Source organism: Protopterus annectens, chromosome 2.part0 (assembly GCF_019279795.1).
Source record: "Protopterus annectens isolate FY-2018-M chromosome 2.part0, PAN1.0, whole genome shotgun sequence".
NCBI lineage: Eukaryota > Metazoa > Chordata > Ceratodontiformes > Protopteridae > Protopterus > Protopterus annectens.
The window spans coordinates 1,135,979,591-1,136,000,902 of record NC_056728.1 but is presented as its reverse complement, the minus strand read 5'-3'; the positions used below and the strand labels follow the sequence as shown (position 1 = coordinate 1,136,000,902).

Sequence of the window (21,312 nt, the reverse complement as noted above, 5' to 3'; positions counted from 1 at the left end):
CAGTTTCTAATCTGGTTTTGGACTTGGTTGCAGTGAATGTATAATGACCTCATGATTTGTATAAGATGCTTGGACTGTAGATCTGTCTTTCTAGTCTGTCATCACCGTGATGTTTACCTTGACCTGTGTTTCTTCCTAGGGTGTCTTTCTAGGGTGTACAGTCTTCGTAGTATAGTGAGGCTTAAATGTAGCTTTTTTGTCTAGTTTGTCATCACAACTGTTTACCTTTTATCTGTGTTTTCTAGGGTATACCGTCTATACCAAAGCTTAGCTCATTTGATGTTACAGTGAATATATGATTACATGATTTGTATAAGATACTTGGACTGTAGATCTGTCTTTCTAGTCTGTCATCACCGTGATGTTTACCTTGACCTGTGTTTCTTCCTAGGGTGTCTTTCTAGGGTGTACAGTCTTCGTAGTATAGTGAGGCTTAAATGTAGCTTTTTTGTCTAGTTTGTCTGTGATATGAGACTTGGGCTTAGTTTTCCCATGCTTGTGTGTGATGTACTGTTGTATGTAGTGAACCTTTTGAAGTATTGCTAAATAAAGTTTTTTTATTTACTTTTTGACTCGTCGCACATTTTTCTACTTATTGGTAACTGTATGTGATATTAAAGACTTATGCTGAAGGGTGGAGTAAAGGGGTGTGGCTATTAAAAGGAATGGGTGTGGCTTGATTGTGCATGGGGCGGGGCTTGTTTGTCAGGAAATGGCACAGTAGAAAGGTGGCAACCCTATCTCATGGACAGATAAAATTTCCAGTGTTATATCCTTGTACTTTTTTGTAACAAGTCTTTCTAGAAGCCTTATTCTCTGACATCTTTCACAACTTAATCAGTTCATTAGAATGATTACTGAGTGCATCTTACATTTTTCCAATATTATATCATTCATTCTTATGTATTATTCTAGTGTCCCTCTTATTTTAAACACCTTTGAATACATATGAATTATCTTTCTCTTATAAATTACTGGAAGCCATTTCCTGTACCTAAGTTGCAAACTGGACTGCTTCCTGCTGAACCTTTGGGTAGTGCTTATAAATCACCACTTTTCCCTTATTTCTCCCGGATTTTTTTCAGGGTGACACACAGGCAGTGTCTTCTCTAGCCAATTATCACTTTTTTCCCGAATGAATGTTTTTTTTTTGAATTTTTTTAAAATTCAGTTTTTTTAGAGTTCCCTCTTGTACTGTACTAATTAATGTTCAGGTCAGTCTGTCACCCTCTTGGAAGTTCCAAAATTCCAGAGAATCTTGAAACAATAAGCTAATGCCCAATTATTTAAGAATAATTTACAATGCAAAATTTAAAATATCTGAAGTTTTTGCCATTGAACCAAAGATCTGCATTTGTTACAATTTACATCTGAATGCCGTCAGATTCTTGCAAACAACAACAGGATACAGTTTTGCGGTTATTAGAAAGTTAATCCTATCTGGCACAATGGAAAGAGTAAACATTCTTCCTGAAATATATTTGGTATTTTCTATAACTGGTGCTTAGCCTTTTCAAAGTCAGTAAATCCAGCAACATCTGCAAGTTTGCAATAAAAAGACGTTGTCTTAAGCTACATACCATGGACCCTGGTTTTACTTCCCCATTTTTTACTGAAGTCTGGATTTCATATTAAAGCTGTGAAATCCTTTTAGGGTGTTTGGACTTTATGTTAAGTATAGAATACCTGCACCTCAGCATATCCTCCAGCTACTTTCTTTTAAATATTGTTTTCTTTAGTCACCTATTTCTTCCTATTTTGTCCCACAATCTGGAAAGTCCAACACTGTTCCTCAGCCGTCCTCAACAGCATCTTTTACTCGTCAACTTGGATTACTACTTCGGCAAAGAAGTGAACGTAAATGCATTTACTCTTAATTACCTTTGTGATATCTCATTGTCTATTTTTATTTTTCACTATTGCAGAACTGCATTCACTGGAGCACTATGTGGATTTCTACTGTTATTGTTGCCATCAGTATTGCATTCTATTTAAAGGTTTGCCTAGCAATGCTCTTTATACTGTTTGTACAAAGATATACTCTATGTCTGCTTATTTTGTTACTGTAATAAAGTTGTGTCTGAAAAGAGGCCCTATTTGTCTAACTGATCTAAATGCAAAATAAAAAAAATAAACTATACATGCATAAATATGTATATACAGTGAATCAGTTAATACTTTCTTTCTTGGAATAAGGGGAGAGAATGGTACCTCTACCAGTTTGAAATGCCTCTTGTTAACCTGTCTTTTATTTTCCTTCTAACCAGCTGTCAGCCCTTTACAAAAAATTGCTGGCACAGTGCTGAATTTCAGACACTCTTCCGTATTACTGAGTGTCTGCTGTATAGACTAATGCTATGTATTCTTAGTTTAAATTTTAGACAGTGTGATTTGTCTCATAAAGTTCATGTGGCACTAACAGCCAAGAACTGATAAAATAAAACATTTTTTTAACTACACAAGTTATTCATTGCAGTCCTACTTAATAACTAACACTAATATGACTTTACAATAGAGAAAACACTATGTCAGTATAACCTGATAATTCTATATATATATTAACTGTACTTGTTTTAAATGACGAGTGCTACTACACAAAAGTACACAGCTAAAATATGAAATACACTGAGAGATGGTAATGTTAAGCTAAAAAACACACAAGACATTCAGCAAGGTGATCATAAAGATCAGCATATTTTAAATTAGAAAGCAATGCTTCATGGTATAAAAGATGGAGCCTAAGATAACGTGTAGCACTATCTTATACCATCTAATCGAAAGTAGGTTTTCTTGTACAGGGTCCAGTCCTGAGCAGTTATGGTCACTCTGAAGATGCTATGGAATGCTGAATTCACTTTGTATCTTTTTTGATGTTGTAGTCTCTCTTTGCACAATAACGGTCTTCTAAGACCTGAAAAGATAAATTCAGCCCATTTGCAGTAAATGACCAGAAACTAATCTTTGTTTTTTCCTGAATGCTATTTTTTCTTGCTATGTCTGCTGACCATCAGTACCACCTTTTTCCTCCTGGAAGGCAGCTATCAAAGCATTTACCTGCCAGCATAAACCTACAGCCCCATGCCTAATGGCAGCTGCTGTACTCAATGCCAGGCTCAACGGCATGTATTTGTTCCCACACATGTGCTCAACTCTCAAGCTGCAGAATATGTTTACTGAGTATGCATGTCTTGACCCTTCCACGGTACCTTTTTCCTTGACACCCATTATCTGTTAAATGTCAGTGTTTCAACAGAATGGGCTGTCAACCTCCTTCCAGGATGGGCGAGTTGCATCAGCAGCTCAGTCTCACACTCCCTGCCAGCTTGGCTTCTTCAGTGCCTGGGGTACTTGTCCATGACAGCTAATAAGGATTACTGCATTAGAGCTATATGGCTCTTCCTCACACAGCCATCTGGTCAGTTTCAGACAGTCTCTCTTAACAAAATATCTGTATGATATTTACTTTGCTGGTGTTGAACTGTTTCACTTATCAGAACATATTATCTTTGAACCAAATGATAAAACATGATCTCCTGTTACTGTTTAAGACCTAGTACCATAAATGTACAGTTTGACTGGATACCTCAGTGGCTTCGTATAACCTATTAACTAAGCAGAATTAGAAAAACAGAACATAAATACTTTTTCACAACTAGAAGAAAAAGTCAAAGCAGCGAATTATTCAAATCATGTCACTTACTGCTTCTTCATGTTCTTTCCAGGAGTCATAGTCTGTTGCCATAGCAACACTTGAGTAACAAATCCCTGCTTCCCGTGCCAGGCATACTTCAGGAACTGTGGTCATATTGATTACATCAGCACCCCACTGCCGAAACATCAGGCTTTCTGCACGAGACGAGAAACGTGGTCCCTCAATTGTAATCATGGTTCCTCTTGGATGGTGTTTAATTCCCAGTTTCTTTGCAACTTCTGAAAGAACCTGAGATATCACAATCTTATAATTAATTTACGGCATTGCATCAGATTCCTACTGATTTCACTTTGATTACATTCAATACAGGTACATATGATTGTACGAATAAAAGTCTAGTTGAATTCTACTTTTACAGTTTCATAGGGTATTAACCAGGCAACTGTTCAGTTAGAAGCCCAGCCAATGCACATCCCATATATAAGTCTAGGGAGAGTGTGTGGAGGGCTTTCTCCCCACATGGGGGGGCTTATCCTCCCTGCAAAAAATAACTTTAAAAAAAGAGAACAGTGATGTTGAACATTTTTCGCTTTCCCGTACTTCTATACTGTTGTAATTCTGGAGATCACACTTAAGAGGCTCAGACTTACAACAGGGAGACAGATGGATTGGTTAAGCAACAACTCAGAAGCCACATTCAGCTCCAACATATCAAAAAAAAAAACAGTAATGAACCACCAGAATGCCCAAAGTATACCACTTTAATCATGGATAAGGGTTCCCAGTTCTCAGACCTCTCTGTTTATTGTACTCAAATCTAGTCAAGGAACAGTACACACAGAACAGGCTGCTATGCTTCCTAACATCCCCAGAGTGCTGGAATACAGATACAGCTTGCTCCTTCAGCACATTACCAGCAGCCAAGCAGTGGTGTAGCACTCCTACAGTTTTCTGTGGACTTTAGTAAATATCACAACTTTTCATATGCTGACATCATTTGGATTTCACTATATCACATTACTGCAATTATTTTTTTTTTACTTAATATCTGACTCTGTATGACTCTGCTGTATCAGAGGTAAATACAGCACATCTATCTTCAGTATTTTACCTCTTGTCTACCATATAAAACTGTAGCATCTTCTCTATAGTAACTATACATGTTAAACCTATATAAAATGTTGTATGAAGTACTTTAAAATGATAGCACCTCAGACTAAGCCTAGCCTATACAAGTCAAAAATAATAATTGCTTGTAGTACCATGTTTCTTTAAGACTTAAAACATGAGGATGTTTGAAAGTTCGCCTTGTGCATTACTGGCATTCTTTATGCATTATGAAAGCCTCGCATGTTTATAATACCAAGGTCAGACAGAATACAGGATAACACGTTTTAATTAAAGGACCAAAAGAATAACTACTGATGAAGAAACAAAAATACTCCATTAAAAAACAAGTTTAATGAAATAAAAAAGGTGTAATGAAGCGCTTTTCATCCAGTCAATTGACCAGACTTCTTCAGATTAAAAATACTATCAATTAACAGCATTTAAATATCGTACACACACCCTCCTGTGTGGTTATCCACCAATAAAATGTACTAAAAGCCCAGTCAAGCCCTTAATGTTTACACATCTTACATTTTAAATGAGCAAGTTTTACAAAATGCAGTCAAATAAAACATATTATCTAAGACCTATATTCTTAAACTTAACTCAAAATTATAGACAATGCAAAAGTGTAAAAAATATATAAATATACACCAAGTAACCAATGTTTTACATATCTAAATTGCTTGACATAAACAACTTCTTAAAAAACTATATTTTCTTAAAAGGCTTTTCAACTTTAAGATACATGTAATTGAAGTTATTTAATTCAAACCTGGATATCTGCATGAGTCTAACCGTAACTGCCATAATAATTCTTGTTTTTCCAATAATAATGAAAAAGGGCCCCCCTTGACATCAGGTACAATTTGATCGATAACTCTAAAGTGAAATACATGTGTTGGGTGGCTTGCACAGTGTCGTGCTAAAGCATTCTCAGTTTCACCCTTATTGATACTGTAAGTGTGCTCATACACTCTTTCTCAGTTTCCTGTCTGTTTTACCAACATAAAATGCTGAACATGATTGACACTGAGCTAAATAGATCACTGATTTTGAATTGCAGTTATATCTCCCATCAACTTTATATATTTTGTCATGAATGGTGAAAGTACAACCAGAAGAAACATTTACAAAACCTACATGATTTGCATTTAAACATCCCTGGTGTCCTATTAATAGTATGTTTCCACATCTCAAGTAAGGTTTTCATAATCCTACCCCTTTTGAAAATCATAATGGGGTGTTCACCTATTTTGCTCACTAACTCCCTATCAGTAAGCAGTAAATTCCAATTCTTTGTTAATATACTCCTAATGCTATAAGTATCTAAACTAAATGGTGTAATAAAGCTAATAGTAAAGCATTTACTCTGAGTTTGTTCTACATGACATGTATTTATAGGAACATACCTGTCCCCATTGTCTATGTTCAGTGGGGTATTAGTGGTACATGGTGTTTGACCCATACATAAAATGGGTCTATAAGTACCATTTTCCCTTTTGTATTTGTTAACTGCATAATTAATGATTCCGGGTAACCCCTATATAAAAACATCTGTTTCAAGTTTTCACAGTCTTCAAGGAATAAAAAGGTGTAATGAAGCTCTTTTCATCCAGTCAAGTGACCGGACTTCTTCAGATAAAAATACAACCAATTAACAGCATTTAAATACACACACCCTCCCATGTGGTCATCCATCAATAAAATGTACTAAAAGCTCAGTCAAGCCCCTTTCTATTTCATTAAACTTGTTTTTTTAGTGGAGTATTTTTGTTTCTTCATCAGCAGTTATTCTTTTGGTCGTTTGTCTTGTGGTTTTCCTAGTTTGTCAGTGTGTTATGATGGCTTCTGGAGGAACGCTTACTACTTCATTGGACTTAGTTTCTCAACTTTCCCAGGCATCTCAAACCCTCTCCAGAGATGTGGGAAATGTAATGGTCCTCATAGGAATTATGAACCAACGGTTGGAGGAACTGGCAGCTCGGGTTGACGGTCTGACCCAATTGAATGCACCACCTCTTGTGAATTCACCGAATGGTTTAACACTGGTAAATGGAATCAACCAAGGCAGCTCTATTTTGTCGGAAACAAACAGTGCAAGGTTGGTTAATTCTGTTAATGAACAGGGTGGTTTGTTGGATTCTTGGGACTCATTATCCGAAGGTACGATGCATGCTTACACTTCCTCGGGGCTTACTGGATTCCCCGATATATCATGCTGATTAAGAGAACAACCAAGCTTACAGAACACTACTGAACACTTGGTACAGGGATAACCAGCTGGGGGAAGTGTTAATATTGCCTCCAAACTTAAAATCTTGGACTACAAGCTGTTGAAAATTAAAAAATTACAGTTGGAGGTGAATTATTTTATGGAGTGCAACAAGGAAGGTATTGTTCCAAAAGGCCTCCGGTCTTGGCAATATCCCAGAGGAGTGGAGGCGGGTTCAGTTTTTCACTTAGAATTGATACAGTTATTCAATAAACACGGACTGGAATTGAGTAACTTGATGTCCAAACACTATCAGACAACTATTGATAGCTTGGCAGTTGAAATTACAGATTTGGACAATGAAATAAAAATGGATTGTGATTTTACCTGGCATCAGTTTGATTACAAGATAATTTTAACACTATTAATCAACATGTTTCTAAATGTACTGAAACTAAAATTAAAAAATTAATGAGAGATCTGAATGATTACAAAAACGGAGTGGTGTTCCCAACCCCCCCCCACACAAAATAGGAATTTTATTGGTCGGTCACCTACACACCCACAAAATCAGAACGCGAGCTTGAAAACAAACATCGAGGACTTGACGTCACCTGGCTTAGGTCCAAGTAATTGGGGCAGTGACAAACAACAGGAGCGGACCCCTAGCACACCACTCCACAACCCGAATAACACTTGGAGGGCGAATAAAGAATGTAATCACCAACAGCACCAGGACAAACAGGGTTTTTCCAATACCAGAGGCCAAAACCACCAAAAAGCTAACAACACGACGAGAGCCAACAAGAACAACAACAAAAAGAAAAGGTAAATAACTGTCCTACGGGATCGATTTCATGCATTAAAAACAACAAAGAGTGCACGATAATTGCAAATAAAGATGGTGACTTTAAAATCTATAACTTTTCTAAACATGAAGTGGACCCTGGGTTAATTGAACTATTTTCTAAGGGGTTAACGTTCATACCTATGAGAAGGTTTGATTTACCTAGGACTTTAATAGACTTGAAATTGTATACTCGGAAGTTAAACCTGGCTGTAATGTTTGGTAATAACCCTATGGAACACAACGGTTTGAGAGTTTCAAGTATTTATAACCCTCCCATTCACACTTTTTGATCACATTTGTGAATTTAATCTTAGGTCTTTGTACAATCAAGTTAAGAATCAAGTGAGTGATACATTTTTTAATATATCACAAACAGAAATGGAAGCATTGTGTGAATTAAGAACGCTACCAGTACGCATTCTTAAACCAGATAAGGGTGGCAGATTAGTACTAATGGACACAGATGACTATGTAGGGAGGATGCAAATAGTAGTGGATGGTGACACATATGCCAAAGTAAGTCTAAATTAATTGAAATTAGCAAATAATCATATTAAATCATTCTTGAATGACTTACTTATTGACGGAATGGTGGATGTGCATATGTTTAACTACTTGTCAACTCTTTCATCGAGAGTACCAGCTTTATTTGGCATCCCTAAAATACATAAGAGTATTATTGACCCTCCAATGAGGGCATTAGTAGATGCCAGATACTCCATAACATACGCCAGTGCAAAGTTGGTAGACTCAATTTTGAAAAAAATATGTAGAACGTGAAACACAGATTTGTAAGGATTCGTGGGCATTCCTCTCTGCTATCAATGCACTTGAGTGAGGGGAGGATTTGAACTTCCTTACAATAGAGGTTATCGACTTGTATTTTTCAATACCACAAGAGATAGGTATAGAATGGGTTGTAGACCGATTGAGAGGGCATAGGGCTTTGAACTCCGAAGTTAGATTAATTGAAGTGTTACTGGACATCATTTTATCAAATAATTACGTGATGCTTAACAATGAATTTTACCTCCAAAACGTAGGGGTAGCAATGGGCTCACCATGTGGAGCGAGTTTTAGCTAACTTGGTGATGGCCCACTGGGAGCACCAATTTATTTTAACCACATTGAAACTATGGATTTAATTTACTTTTATGCTAGATTTCTTTTCAATATTTTTATTATTTTTAAAGGCAATGTGGAAGCTGCTGACCAAATGATTAGTTACTTGAATAGCACAACTATTTTTTTTAAGTTTACAAGTAACTTTCATAGTGAAAAGATTGAATACTTGGATGGGGAACTTAGGAAAGACATAAGTAAAAGGCAATACACTGCAAGAATTTACCGTAAAAAAAATATTCAAATTCTTTGTTACATTTTATTAGCTCACATCCACTTCACCAAAAAAGATCAGTAATTAAAGATCAGTTGGTACAAGCGGCAAGAATGGTCACAGCAGAAGGGGCATTCCTTGAAGAATGCGAAAACTTGAAACAGATGTTTTTACATAGGGTTTACCAAGAATCATTAATTACCCAATTAACAATCGAAGTACAATACAAAAGGGGAAATGGCACTTATAGACTCTTATTATGTATGGGTCAAATGCCATGTACCACTAATACCATTGAATATACACAATGGGGACAGGTATGTTCCTATAAATACAGGTCATACAGAACAAACTCAGAGAAAATGTTTTACTATTAACTTTCTTACACCATTTAGTTTAGATGTTTATAGCATTAGGAGTATATTAACAAATAATGGGAATTTACTGCTTAATGATAGGGAGTTAGTGAGCAAAATAGGTGAACACCCCATTATGATTTTCAAAAGGGGTAGGAATATGAAAACCTTACTTGAGATGCGGAAACATACTATTAATAGGACACCAGGAATGTTTAAATGTGAATCATGTAGGTTTTGTAAATATATGTCTTCTGGTTGCACTTTCACCATTCATGACAAAATATATAAAGCTGATGGGAGACATAACTGCAATTCAAAATTAGTGATCCATTTAGCTCAATGCCAATCATGTTCAGCATTTTATGTCGGTAAAACCGACAGGAAACTGAGAGAAAGAGTGTATGAGCACACTTACAGTATCAGTAAGGGTGAAACTGAGAATGCTTTTAGCAAAATACTGTGCAAGCCACCCAACACACGTATTTCACTTTAGAGTTATCGATCAAATAGTACCTGATGTCAAGGGGGGGCCCTTTTTCATTATTACTGGAAAAACAAGAATTATTATGGCAGTTACGTTTAGACTCTTGCAGATATCCAGGTTTGAATGAAATAATTTCAATTACATGTATGTTGAAGTTGAAAAGCCTCAAGATAATATATATTTTTTAAGTTATTTATGTCAAGCAATTTAGATATGTAAAACACTGGTTACTTGGTGTATATTTATATATTTTTTACACTTTTACATTGTCTATAATTTTATGAGTTAGGTTTAAGAATATAGGTCTTAGATAATATGTTTTATTTGACTGCATTTTGTAAAACTTGCTCATTTAAAATTGTGAGATGAGTAAACATTAAGGGCTTGACTGAGCTTTTAGTACATTTTATTGGTGGATGACCACATGGGAGGGTGTGTGTACGATATTTAAATGCTGTTAATTGATTGTATTTTTATCTGAAGAAGTCCGGTCACTTGACTGGACGAAACGTGCTTCATTACACCTTTTTATTTCATTAAACTTGTTTTTTTTAGTGGAGTATTTTTGTTTCTTCATCAACAGTTATTCTTTTGGTCATTTGTCTTGTGGTTTTCCTAGTTTGACATTTTAATTAAAGGAAGAATTTTGTTAATTAACTAGTCACTACAAACTAGGGACTATGGCTTGGTGAAGTTTACCCATGCTGGGTATACTGCAAGAACATATACAGTGCACATCATAAAAACATACAGGTTCACAAGCACTGTGAGCTAACATTACCTCTGAAGCAAACCTATTTATTTATTTGCATTTGGTTAACCAGGAAGTTCAGAATGGGTCATGCAGGACCCCTTTTTAGCAGAGGCCTGGGGAGACCTCCAAAACATGTTGAGTGATAAACCTTTGGGGAGTACAAACAATAATTGAAATATAGTGATTGCAGATTTAACATACAAAAGCGGCTAGGTGAACACGACAAGTACCAGTTGTCAAAGAAGACAACAGGGGGAGTGCAGAAGTAGTAGTTGGGGTACACAGCTGTCTAAGAATGTGAACAGGAGTCCAAGAATGGGAATAGATCAACCATAATGCTAAAATGTATAAATATCTAGAAGACTGAATAAAATATGATGCCAAGACAAATAAAAAGACATGTTCTGAATTAGCTGCTCCACTACATAAAACCACCCAGCTCTAATAAACTCTTTTATGAACTACTAAAATGGCTGCCATTTTCCTTTTTGTTTTGCCTTAAGTAAATGAATGATACACCAAAGGAAGAGCACCCAGATCTCATTCCTTAAACATGACTGACTGTGTTTTCTGCATCCTCATATACAAGCACCCATCCCCTAGCTCAACCCTGTGATATACCTACACTGCACTAACTACCAGTGGTTTTCTCCAGAGCTGGATCATGGTCATACAGGGCCCTAGGTAGGAGACTGGACTGCGGGCCCCCCACCACGACCCCTACCCCCTGTCATGACCACTTTGTGCCCCCATCATGTTCCCACCATACTATTATCCCACTATATGGCTGTCTCTCTCCAATTACTATAAAACACTGTTCAAACTACTCTTTACTTTTACAGTGATTCTACTTTTACACTGAATAAACAGATTAGAATTTTAAACTTGTATTTCGAGTTTCACACAGCAAAAACATTCAGAGGTAGGTATCTGCAAACCAAACAAATAAAGAAATGATACTGCAAATCGATCTAGCACAAGCCACTGCAAGCCTCACTTTCCATGAGAGCTGACTCACACTGATGTGCATCTGGCTTACCACTGAACAAAATGAAGCACATGTGGGGATTCACAGTCAAGTAGTTTATAGGGAAACACTAATGAGTGGGCTATGTAAATTGTGGAGGGATCCATTTTAGACAGAATGTGTTAGGCATAATAACCATGCAAAGTGAATTCCCTAGTTAATGTTGTACACTCACATACTGCTTGTCTGTGTGTCCCAGTCACTGTTTCCCCATGGAATCTTTAAGCTTCACATAAGAAAATAAAGTTTTATGGCCATGTTCATGTCACAAAAGTAAATGGAAGAGGAACCTGCAGAGGACTGCAGTTCAGTTATACATATATACGTATTTATATATGTATGTATACTTCTTGCAAAATTTAACAGTGTCACCACCTTTTCACAAAAAAATAAAAAATAAACACGCTTTAGGAGGGATTAAGAGGGACACAGCCTTTCAGAGACTGGTATAATGTGGCAGACTTTGGAAGGAGTATAAAAAATGTTATTTCTTTCTGCATATTAATTTACTGCTATAAAACCTATATATCTCAACCTCTTAGCAAAAGTGTGGACAAAGTCTAAAATGTGTGTGTTTGGGGGGGGGGGGTGGCAAAAGCCCAAAAATAAAAACAAATTGCTCAATTATAACAGGATTTGTGTTTCGGCATGCACTGTCTGAAGGATATGGAAAGTCTGTGCAGCCTTATTGTTTATTAGTATTATATCCTCAGTGATTTTCCACATATGAAGAACACAGACAAAAATATGGGGCAAAAATCTGGACATTCTGTCCAAACCTTAACAGCTAAGAGAGACATATGACGTCTCTCTTAACCTCTTAGCACAACTGCACAAGAGAAAAAATAGGATGTCATTATTTCCCCCAACTCTCAAAAATGTCTGGTAATGGTAAAGAAGTAATAACATGACATGCCTGCTGCCACAAATGTGCTTTTACTCTACACCATAGCTCTCAACCAATCAGGGACAATTATTTTTTTTTTATTTACTATTTGTTAACCGGGAAAGTCTGACTTGGAACAAAGCCAATTTTCTGCAGAGGCCTGGAGAGAAACGCTCCAAACAAATAAAGAAATAATCAGAGACAATCGGTGGCAATTATGGGCACTCTTAAAACACTGGTATTATTAAGCTGACCCACTGACAGAATAAGAGAATGTGAATTAACATACACTTTTCTGAAACAAAAGAAGACTGTAACTCTAATTATTGTCATTATTTAATAAAGGTAATCAGGGACAGCTGAGGAGAAATATGCTGTCATACATCTCAACATCTTAGTGCAAGAAATATGGACAATGCCTAAAATAATGGTGAGACAAAAGGCCCAAAAATGTAAACAAACTCTTTAAATATTGCTGCTATTAAATTAGGAAATTGCTATAACAGGATTAGTGTTATCACTTTTTTTCCGAAATATCTGAAGTCTAAACCTCAAATGTGTATTACTATTAACGTAACAGACTCCTGAAAATGAAAACCATGGACAATTGATGACCACTATGTGCTCTCTTGTAGCCCTTTACTCACTCTGTATTGACCATTCACACACAGACACACACACACATGACAATAAACTGCTACTGAGACGACTGAACTATTAAGTCGGTCAGGCTGGGAAGAGGCAGACCAATGTACCTTCTCAGTGGTGCTTAGTCTGATGCCTGGGGGCCGAAAAAAAAAAACTTCTTGACTAGAAATGAGCCCCCACACTCCTAACAGACTGCAAAAAGCCAACCACCAATGCCCATGAAAATGTTGCAAGCCTGCGCACGTTGAACCATGCGCAGTGCAATCAACTGTTTGGAATCATTGGATCGTAATCTGAATTCCAAAAAAAAAAAAAAAATAATAATAATAATAATAAATGTTGCAGAAATAAAATATATTTTTAAATTTTTCCCGTTTTTCAGCTCCCTAGCCTTCATGGTGCCCTAGGTGACTGCCTATGTCGCCTAGTGCTGGATCTGGCTCTGGCTTCCTCACCTTGTTATGCGGCTCCAGCAAAGTGAAGTAAACTGTCTAAATGTTACATACCCCCCCTCTCTTACAGCTCTCTCTCTCTCTATATATATATATATATATATATATATATATATATATATATACACACACACACACACATATATATATATATATATATATATATATATATATACACACACACACACACACACACACACACACACACACACACACACACACACACACACACACACACACACACACACACACATCTCTGTCACAAGGCATAATCCCACAAAGTCAAACGTTAAAAGAATGAGCTTTGAATACTGAAAAGCTGGAAGCTCGAACAACAAAGCATAAATACAAAATATATGTGCTTTTTTTCAGAGGGGCAAGCCTCCCTCTGCCCCCCCCCCGATACCTTCTGCTAGTTATACAAAACCCCAATCTCCACTATACCATGAGCCCACACAATGAATGTCCATTCTGTTCAAGCTTCTGGGTTTTCAATAATCCCAGTTCGATCTTTTAACATTTGACTTTGTGGGAATTGATGGTTATAGACAAGGACCCAAATACACACACACACACACACACACACACACACACACACACACACACACACACACACACACACACACACACACACACAGTTTCTTTTCTTATGTTAGTCTGTTAAACAGTACTTTTGGTTTTAGACAAGGCAGCATTAAAACTGGAAAATTACTTTTAATTCTAGACTTGCAATTTTTGCTAAAATGTGACCAAACCTGTCAGGTAGTCATTAACTAGTCATTAATATGCTTTACATCAGACTTGCAGAAGGTACTTTTTTTTTTTAAATCTCTATGGGCCCTATGAGCACCGCTCTAATACATAACAAGAAATTTGGTTATTTATCAGTACTGTGGAAGGTGCTACTGAAGTGGACTGATATTATACAAAGTGCATAATAGTGCATAATAATGCATTTATTCTCTCGTTTATGAATAACATCATTGTGGCTGCACACAGACACCAGTTGGAGGAATCTGATACAGTATGGTATGATAACAATATTACACAATCATGTTATGTTCTCAAGCTGCAAAATTCTCTAGCCAACACTCCTGAAGATGTCCTGATATGTTGCCTACAGTGTATGAGTACTTTCTAACTAAAAGTTGTTTGGACATGGGCAAATTAGTAAATTGCTTCTGCACTTTGGTGTGTGAAAAGTTCTTCCAGGAAATTACTTGGTCACTACTCTACCATATACTAGTGTAAACCTGTATATTTGTTTTTGCCATTGCTACACTATTTACTGTTGCAAAATAGTCACAATATATATTTTGTTTTGTTTTATTTCCAAATGTTTGCTGTTAACGTTTTGTTAAATGCTACTGTGCCTTTGTCCTGGGCTATGACAGGAAAGTGTCTTTGAACTTGTTCATTTCCTTGGTCAATTGCAGAAGAAATGAATAAATAAATATCCCTTAAGGATATCCACTAGAACAAAGATGAAATGCAGGGGTGCGAGACAGAAAAAAGGGTGTGCAAATCTTCTCTGCATGGAGGCCATGGGATGTTTAACAATTTACAAGTGTCCTCTTGTCAAAGCTACAAAAAAAAAAAAAAAAAAAAAAAATCATCACTGTCAAGCTGATTACCAACAAATGAAAGTGGGAAAAAGAGGATTTTAATGATGACACCCGTCTATGGACAAAGCCCTGCATAAAATCTGCTTTGTTTACAAGGAGCAAGCATTTCCTGATAAGGTGTTCCTATCATTAAATTAAAAACAGTGCAATAAGAAAATGACTTGGTTGCATTTATTGTTTGTCTTTTCGGCTTTTCCCAGTTAGGGGTCGCCACAGCGGAACTCCGGTTGCATTTATGATGTAAGAAAAAGAGAAATGAAGGAAAGTCTGAACATTTATTATGTGAAGGAAATGTGGATACCCCCCCCATCCACCCAATCCTCTTTCATATGGCAGTTGCAGTTTTAAAGGAACATCAGCAGTGTTACTTGCATCAGAAGTTGAAAAACCTATAGAAAAAAAAATCTCTGCCCCAATCATTTTTTCTTCAAAGGGAATTCTTCATTGTGGATGAAAGGTTACCATATAAATATATGAAGCATTTCACCAGGATCAGCATTTTCATTAAGTTAAAGACCTTTAGAACCTACTAATTATAGCTAGAAGTGGACAGAAAAAAATGGTAGATAAAACAGTCATACATCCCCCACAGAGAACAAACACTACCCAAGTGCTTCTTATTTAGTGATTTCATTCTAGTCCTGCAATTTAACTTTATTTAATGTTAACTGTATGGTATGCTTAAGAAATTATTACCAAAAAAAAGGTTACGAGCCATCACATCTAGAAATGAGTATGGACTGGACCCATTGCTAGTAAAGGATAAATACAGCACTGCAGATTGTAAAGCTTAATGTATGGTGGGATAGGCTATGTCTAATGCAGTATTAGTTTATTTGCTAGTCAGTAAGTTAGCTAAAATGGGTATAGCACAGACCTTACTGGACTATCTTTAGGCTAAACCTAGGGCACACAGGTTAAAACTAGGCATGATTTGCATGAAGAATTAAAGCACGCAATAAACATATATACATTTTCTGTAAAAATCAAAAAACAAATGTTCTGTCTGCAGAAATGATTTTTTTAACATTTTACAATCTTTTCTACTACATTGTGTAAAGTAGGACAGGAATACAAGAGGAGGAAAGGAGTTAAAAGGGTCCATCTTTCTGGCAAAGGCCCAAATGGAAAACCTCTTCCACTTCCTATGGTACACTTTTTAGTGGAAGGCTTTTGTGAAGCAAATATGATGTTTTGAACTGGGGAAATAGCCTGGACTGCCTTAAAATTAGCAGAAGTGGAGAAATCAACCTGAGGGAACTGAGACTGGGAAGGTGGAGTTCCACCGGATGAAAGATCATATCCTGTCTGGGATTCAGTATCCATGATGGATACCTTGCATGAGACTGTAGGAGAGGGAACCATACCTGAAGAGGCCAGAAAGGGGCAATGAGGATTAGAGTATTCTTCAACCTGCTGGCTTTCTGTAGAACTTTCGGAATCAGGGAATTGGACGGTAAGCATACAGGAGACTGGGGGGGGGGGGGGATCATAGACTAGGGCGTCCCTAGGTGACTCCCCTTTGGAGGGATCAGAGCAAAGCACCTGCTGTATTTCTTGTTCAGAGGGGAAGCAAATAGGTCACAGCAAGGCAGGCCACAACGGCTGAATATTTGATCCAATACTGCCAGGTTCAGGTACCACTCGTGTGGACTTAAGATCGACCTGTTTAGTCTGTCCACTAATATGTTAGTCTCCGCTGGAATGTGTGCTGGAAAAAGAAAGCGGTTGGAGGAGATCGCCCATTCCCATACTCTCATGGTCTCTCTGCAGAAGGGGTATGAACAGTTTCCCCTGCTTGTTGATATACCAGACTATGGACATGTTGTCTGAGTGAACTGCTACCATTCCCAGTGGGAAACAATCCTGAAAGGCTTGCAACAATAGTATGAATGCTCTCATCTCCATGTGCTTTGAACCAACCTTCCTTCGTAATGGCCCCCACCCCAATAAGGAGATGTCCATGGTTACCATGGCCACTGGAGGGGGAAGAGAATAAGGCCTGCCTAGATAAAGGTTGTCCAGGATGAGCCACCATTAAAGAGGTTGTTGGCAGACTTGAGACAGCTTGATCTCACGACTCAGTGGGTAAAACAGAATGGACCATTGGACTGACAGAATCCATTGAAGCACTCTCATGTAAAATCTTGCTAGAGTAATCAGTAAGATGGCAGCTGACATGGAGCCCAGAGCTTTCAAAACAGAATCACTGGTGGGATGGGCATATTTAGTAAGGACTGAACTTGCTGTATGACAGAAAGCACCCTGTGAGTGATCAAGGATGCTATCTGAGTGACAGAGTTTAACTTTGTTCTGATGAACTCTATGACCTAATCAGAGACCAAGTTTGACTTTGTGGTGTTTACAGTAACCCCCAGTTGGCAGAACAGGTGTAATAGATACTGTACCGCTATGCCCAGTTGATGCTTTGTAGGTGCCGTCAGGAGCCAATCGTCCAAGTATGGAAACACCTGGAATCCTTGCAGTCTCAGGTAAGCTGCCAACACTGACATGCATTTGGTAAACAGCCGGGGGGCTGTGGTGAGTCCAAAGGGCAATGCTCTAAACTGATAATGACTGGCTCCCCGCTGGAAGTGCAAGTATCTTTTGGAGCATCTGCAGATCTTTATGTGATAGATCATGTCCTGGAAATCTACAGAGCACATCCAAACATCCTTGCGCAGTAGAAGCAGAATGCACTGAATTGTCACCATGCAGAACTTTGACTTCTTGACAAAAAGATTCAATCTGCTTAAGTCCAATATGAGCCTTAGGTCCCTTGTCTTTTTTGGCACCAAAAAGAAGCAATAAGTACTGCATCCTTGCTGTGTGTGGTTGGGAACTCTTGGATGTCTCTTTTTTCCAAACGTTTCTGAACTTCCTGAAGGGCTTGCTCAATCTGACTGGAATGAGGAAAATCTTCTCCGAGCCTCCTCCCAAAACAAAAAGCCAACACCAACACCTCAGGAGCTTTGATAGGGCTTGAAACTTGATCCCTATGGCAGATAAAGTCTTTCCTTCTTGCTCACTGCAGGTGAGTATCTCCTTGACTGATGGTCCAAACAAGGAGGAACCATATCCAGCAGGCAATGAGTTCCACAGTGTCAGGTTCCTTCCAAGCTCAGTGGGACACGAGGTCAATCATCCACCAGAAACTCTCTTCCTGGGTACCTCCTCCATGGTGGACGCAGGCTGACTGCCTCACAAAAGTAGACAGAATCCCTGTGGGATAGGTTTTCTATGGTGTTTGTAGCAGAAATGGATGCAGAGCAGCTGGTCAGTTTTTCTGAAAAGCTTAGTCTTGTCAAGGTAGAACTTTGAGATGTCCAAAGAGTGCAAGATCTTTTACCTTTTATCCAATGGTTAGTCCCAGGCACTGTGTCTGTTGTCAGGGTTTGGGAGGTGAGGGGTTGAGTGAAAGGGAGTCCGTTGTGTGGGCAAGCCCTCTGCCCACCATGCCATCTGGGAAGGATTTCTTTTCATTGATGGTATACCCCAGAGCACTTTGTGAATACCGTGGGTGCAGTAGATAAGCCAAAGGGAAGTGCAAAGACCTTATAGTGCAATTGCCTGCCCTGAAACGTAAATATTTCCTGCAAGATTCCCTTATGGGGATGTGCAGATAAGCTTCTTTTAAGTCTAGGGTGACCAGCCAGGAGTCCTTGGCTGGCATAGGAAGCAGCTGTTGGAGTGGAAGCATTTTGAATTTTGGTACCACCAGGAAGGTGTTGAGAATGGACAGATCCAGGATAGGGTGCCAGGAGTTCTCTTTTCTGGGCACCAGGAACAGTCTGGAGTAGAAACCCTGTCCCCTTTGCTCTACTAGAACAGGCTGAATAGCCCTGATACTGAGAAGAGAAAGTACTTGCTTTTGAGCCACTGCCCACTGGTTTGGAGGAAGGTCTGACAACCCGCTTGGGGTTGGCAATGAGTGGAAGTAGAATCTGTATCCCTGGGATACAATGTTTTGGACCCATTGGTCCTGGGTAATGGACATCCAGTTTTTTGCATGCAGGACTAGTTTTCCTCCTAGGGGTGCAAGTACTTGGGCATGGCTGGGAAGGATGATAGACAAGTCATTGTGAACTTTTTCCATAAGGGGGTGGCTTACCACTCCCTGTTTTTGAGGTGGTAGCAGTACAGTGTTTAGATCTCTGCATACCATGAGACTGTAGTCTTTGTGGTCTGTTGCCCCTGGGTTTGGACTGAGAAGGTCTGGGAGGGACTGGAAAGGACCACTTTTTAGAAGGCCAATGCCTACTGAATCTAGGTGGCTGTACCTGTAAGAAATCTTTAACAGATTGCATAGATTTAGCTTTTTCCTCCATCTTTTTAAGAACTTCTGCTTTTGGGCCAAACAAACATTCTTGGTTTAATGGAGCATCTAGTAATTTTGCTTTGACATGGTCTGGCAAGATTTGTTCCTTCAGCCAAGCATGCCTTCTCAGCACACACCCAGTGGCAGCAGCCCTGCAAGATGCTTCTAAGGCATCAAAACCACACTGCAAAGTATGTTTACTAACTTGGTTTGCACAATGCATTAACTCCTGTAAATCTTTATTTTCTGCACAATCAGGAATCAACAACATTTTTTGTTTAATTAGTTCCATAATATGCTGCTGGTACTTCAACATGTGAAACTGGCAATTTAAAGCCCTGATGGCAAGAGTTGCAGAGGTATACACCTTCTTACCTCATCTGTCTAAAGCCCTAGAATCCCTGTCCAAAGGGTTAGAGTTTTTGGCTGTAGTAGCCTTAATACCTTTAGGTCCCTGGGAAATGGTCTCTGGATCAGCAGAGTGTTTTTTACTCTGTAGTACCTGTCAGGCTTTCTAGGAGCTGGTGGTAAAAGTATCAGGAGTAAGTCTGGATTTCATGAAGACATCATCTACAATATCCAGGACAGTGAGTACAGCTAGAGACCTGTGCTGAGCTAAGTCTAAAAATTCTCTGAGTCTCTTTTTGGACTCTGGCTATTCCTGGCATTCCTAGCGGAAATGCTCTCTTAAGGTATGCGAGGTTTCATTGAAAGAAAAGTCCTCTGGAGGGGAGGCAGAGGAAATGGAATCCTCTGCATCTGAATCCTCATAGATAGATAAGGGTATGTCCTGGTAATCAAAGGGATCAGAGTCATCGGACTCATGATCTGAAGAATCAGAAGAAAAATCAATTATTTGTCTTTTATGGGGGAAGGCTGGCTTCCCATAAGTAAAGTAATACGTTCTTCAGCCATTCTAAGCATTTGTTTCTGTGGCATTGGAGCTTGAGGATGCGCTTTGGTCATTGGTTTCCTGGGTGTAGTGTGAACTCTGGGCCTGTGAAATTTGGTAGTTTTAGTCAGAAATGTAGTAGTCGGTTTAATATGAACATCAGAAGGTCTGAATACACCCTCAGTAGCCGGTGCCTGCACAGCAGCTCCGGACTCATCCAAGGTAGAGACATCCACAGGTTCCATAGACGAAGAAGCATCTCGCAGCATACCAGACTCCAAATGGATCTTAGTAGAGGCCTGTAAATCTGCAGAAGTGGGTATCAGGGGCTGCAAAGGCACCTCACTGAGTACCGGCGGACTGGCGACTAGCTTAACGGAAGTGTCGTCGGCAGTTTTGGATCTATGCGGTCTGTCTCTGTCTTTATCCTTGCGTTTTTTCAGAAGACCGGTATTCGGATGGCTTATTAAAGCCATTTCAGAATACGGAGAACGAGAGTGAAAGAATTTAGCAACAAAGATAGCCCAACAATGAATAGTTTGGGCATTAAACAATGCACAAAACCGACAGCGAGGAACGTCGTGGTGTGGGCCTAAGCAGGTGACACAGTAAGAATGAAAATCTCTGTAAGGTATTTGCTTTTCCAGGCAAGACAATTGTTAACTTTTTCTGACATCAGTTAGAGCAAGAAAAAAGGATCCCCA

The 21,312-nt window shown here is 38.5% G+C and overlaps 1 protein-coding gene across 2 annotated transcripts in view; it reads right to left on the bottom strand.

Moving 5' to 3' along the window:
* The window catches only part of LOC122793375 (methylthioadenosine phosphorylase), a 1,037,156-nt gene that overhangs the window by 181,332 nt on the left and 834,512 nt on the right, over positions 1-21,312 (bottom strand). For both annotated transcript variants that reach the window (XM_044061328.1, XM_044061329.1), the window contains exon 6: positions 3,701-3,940. In XM_044061328.1, the coding sequence (XP_043917263.1) occupies positions 3,701-3,940 (240 nt within the window). The remainder of the gene's footprint in view (positions 1-3,700; positions 3,941-21,312) is intronic.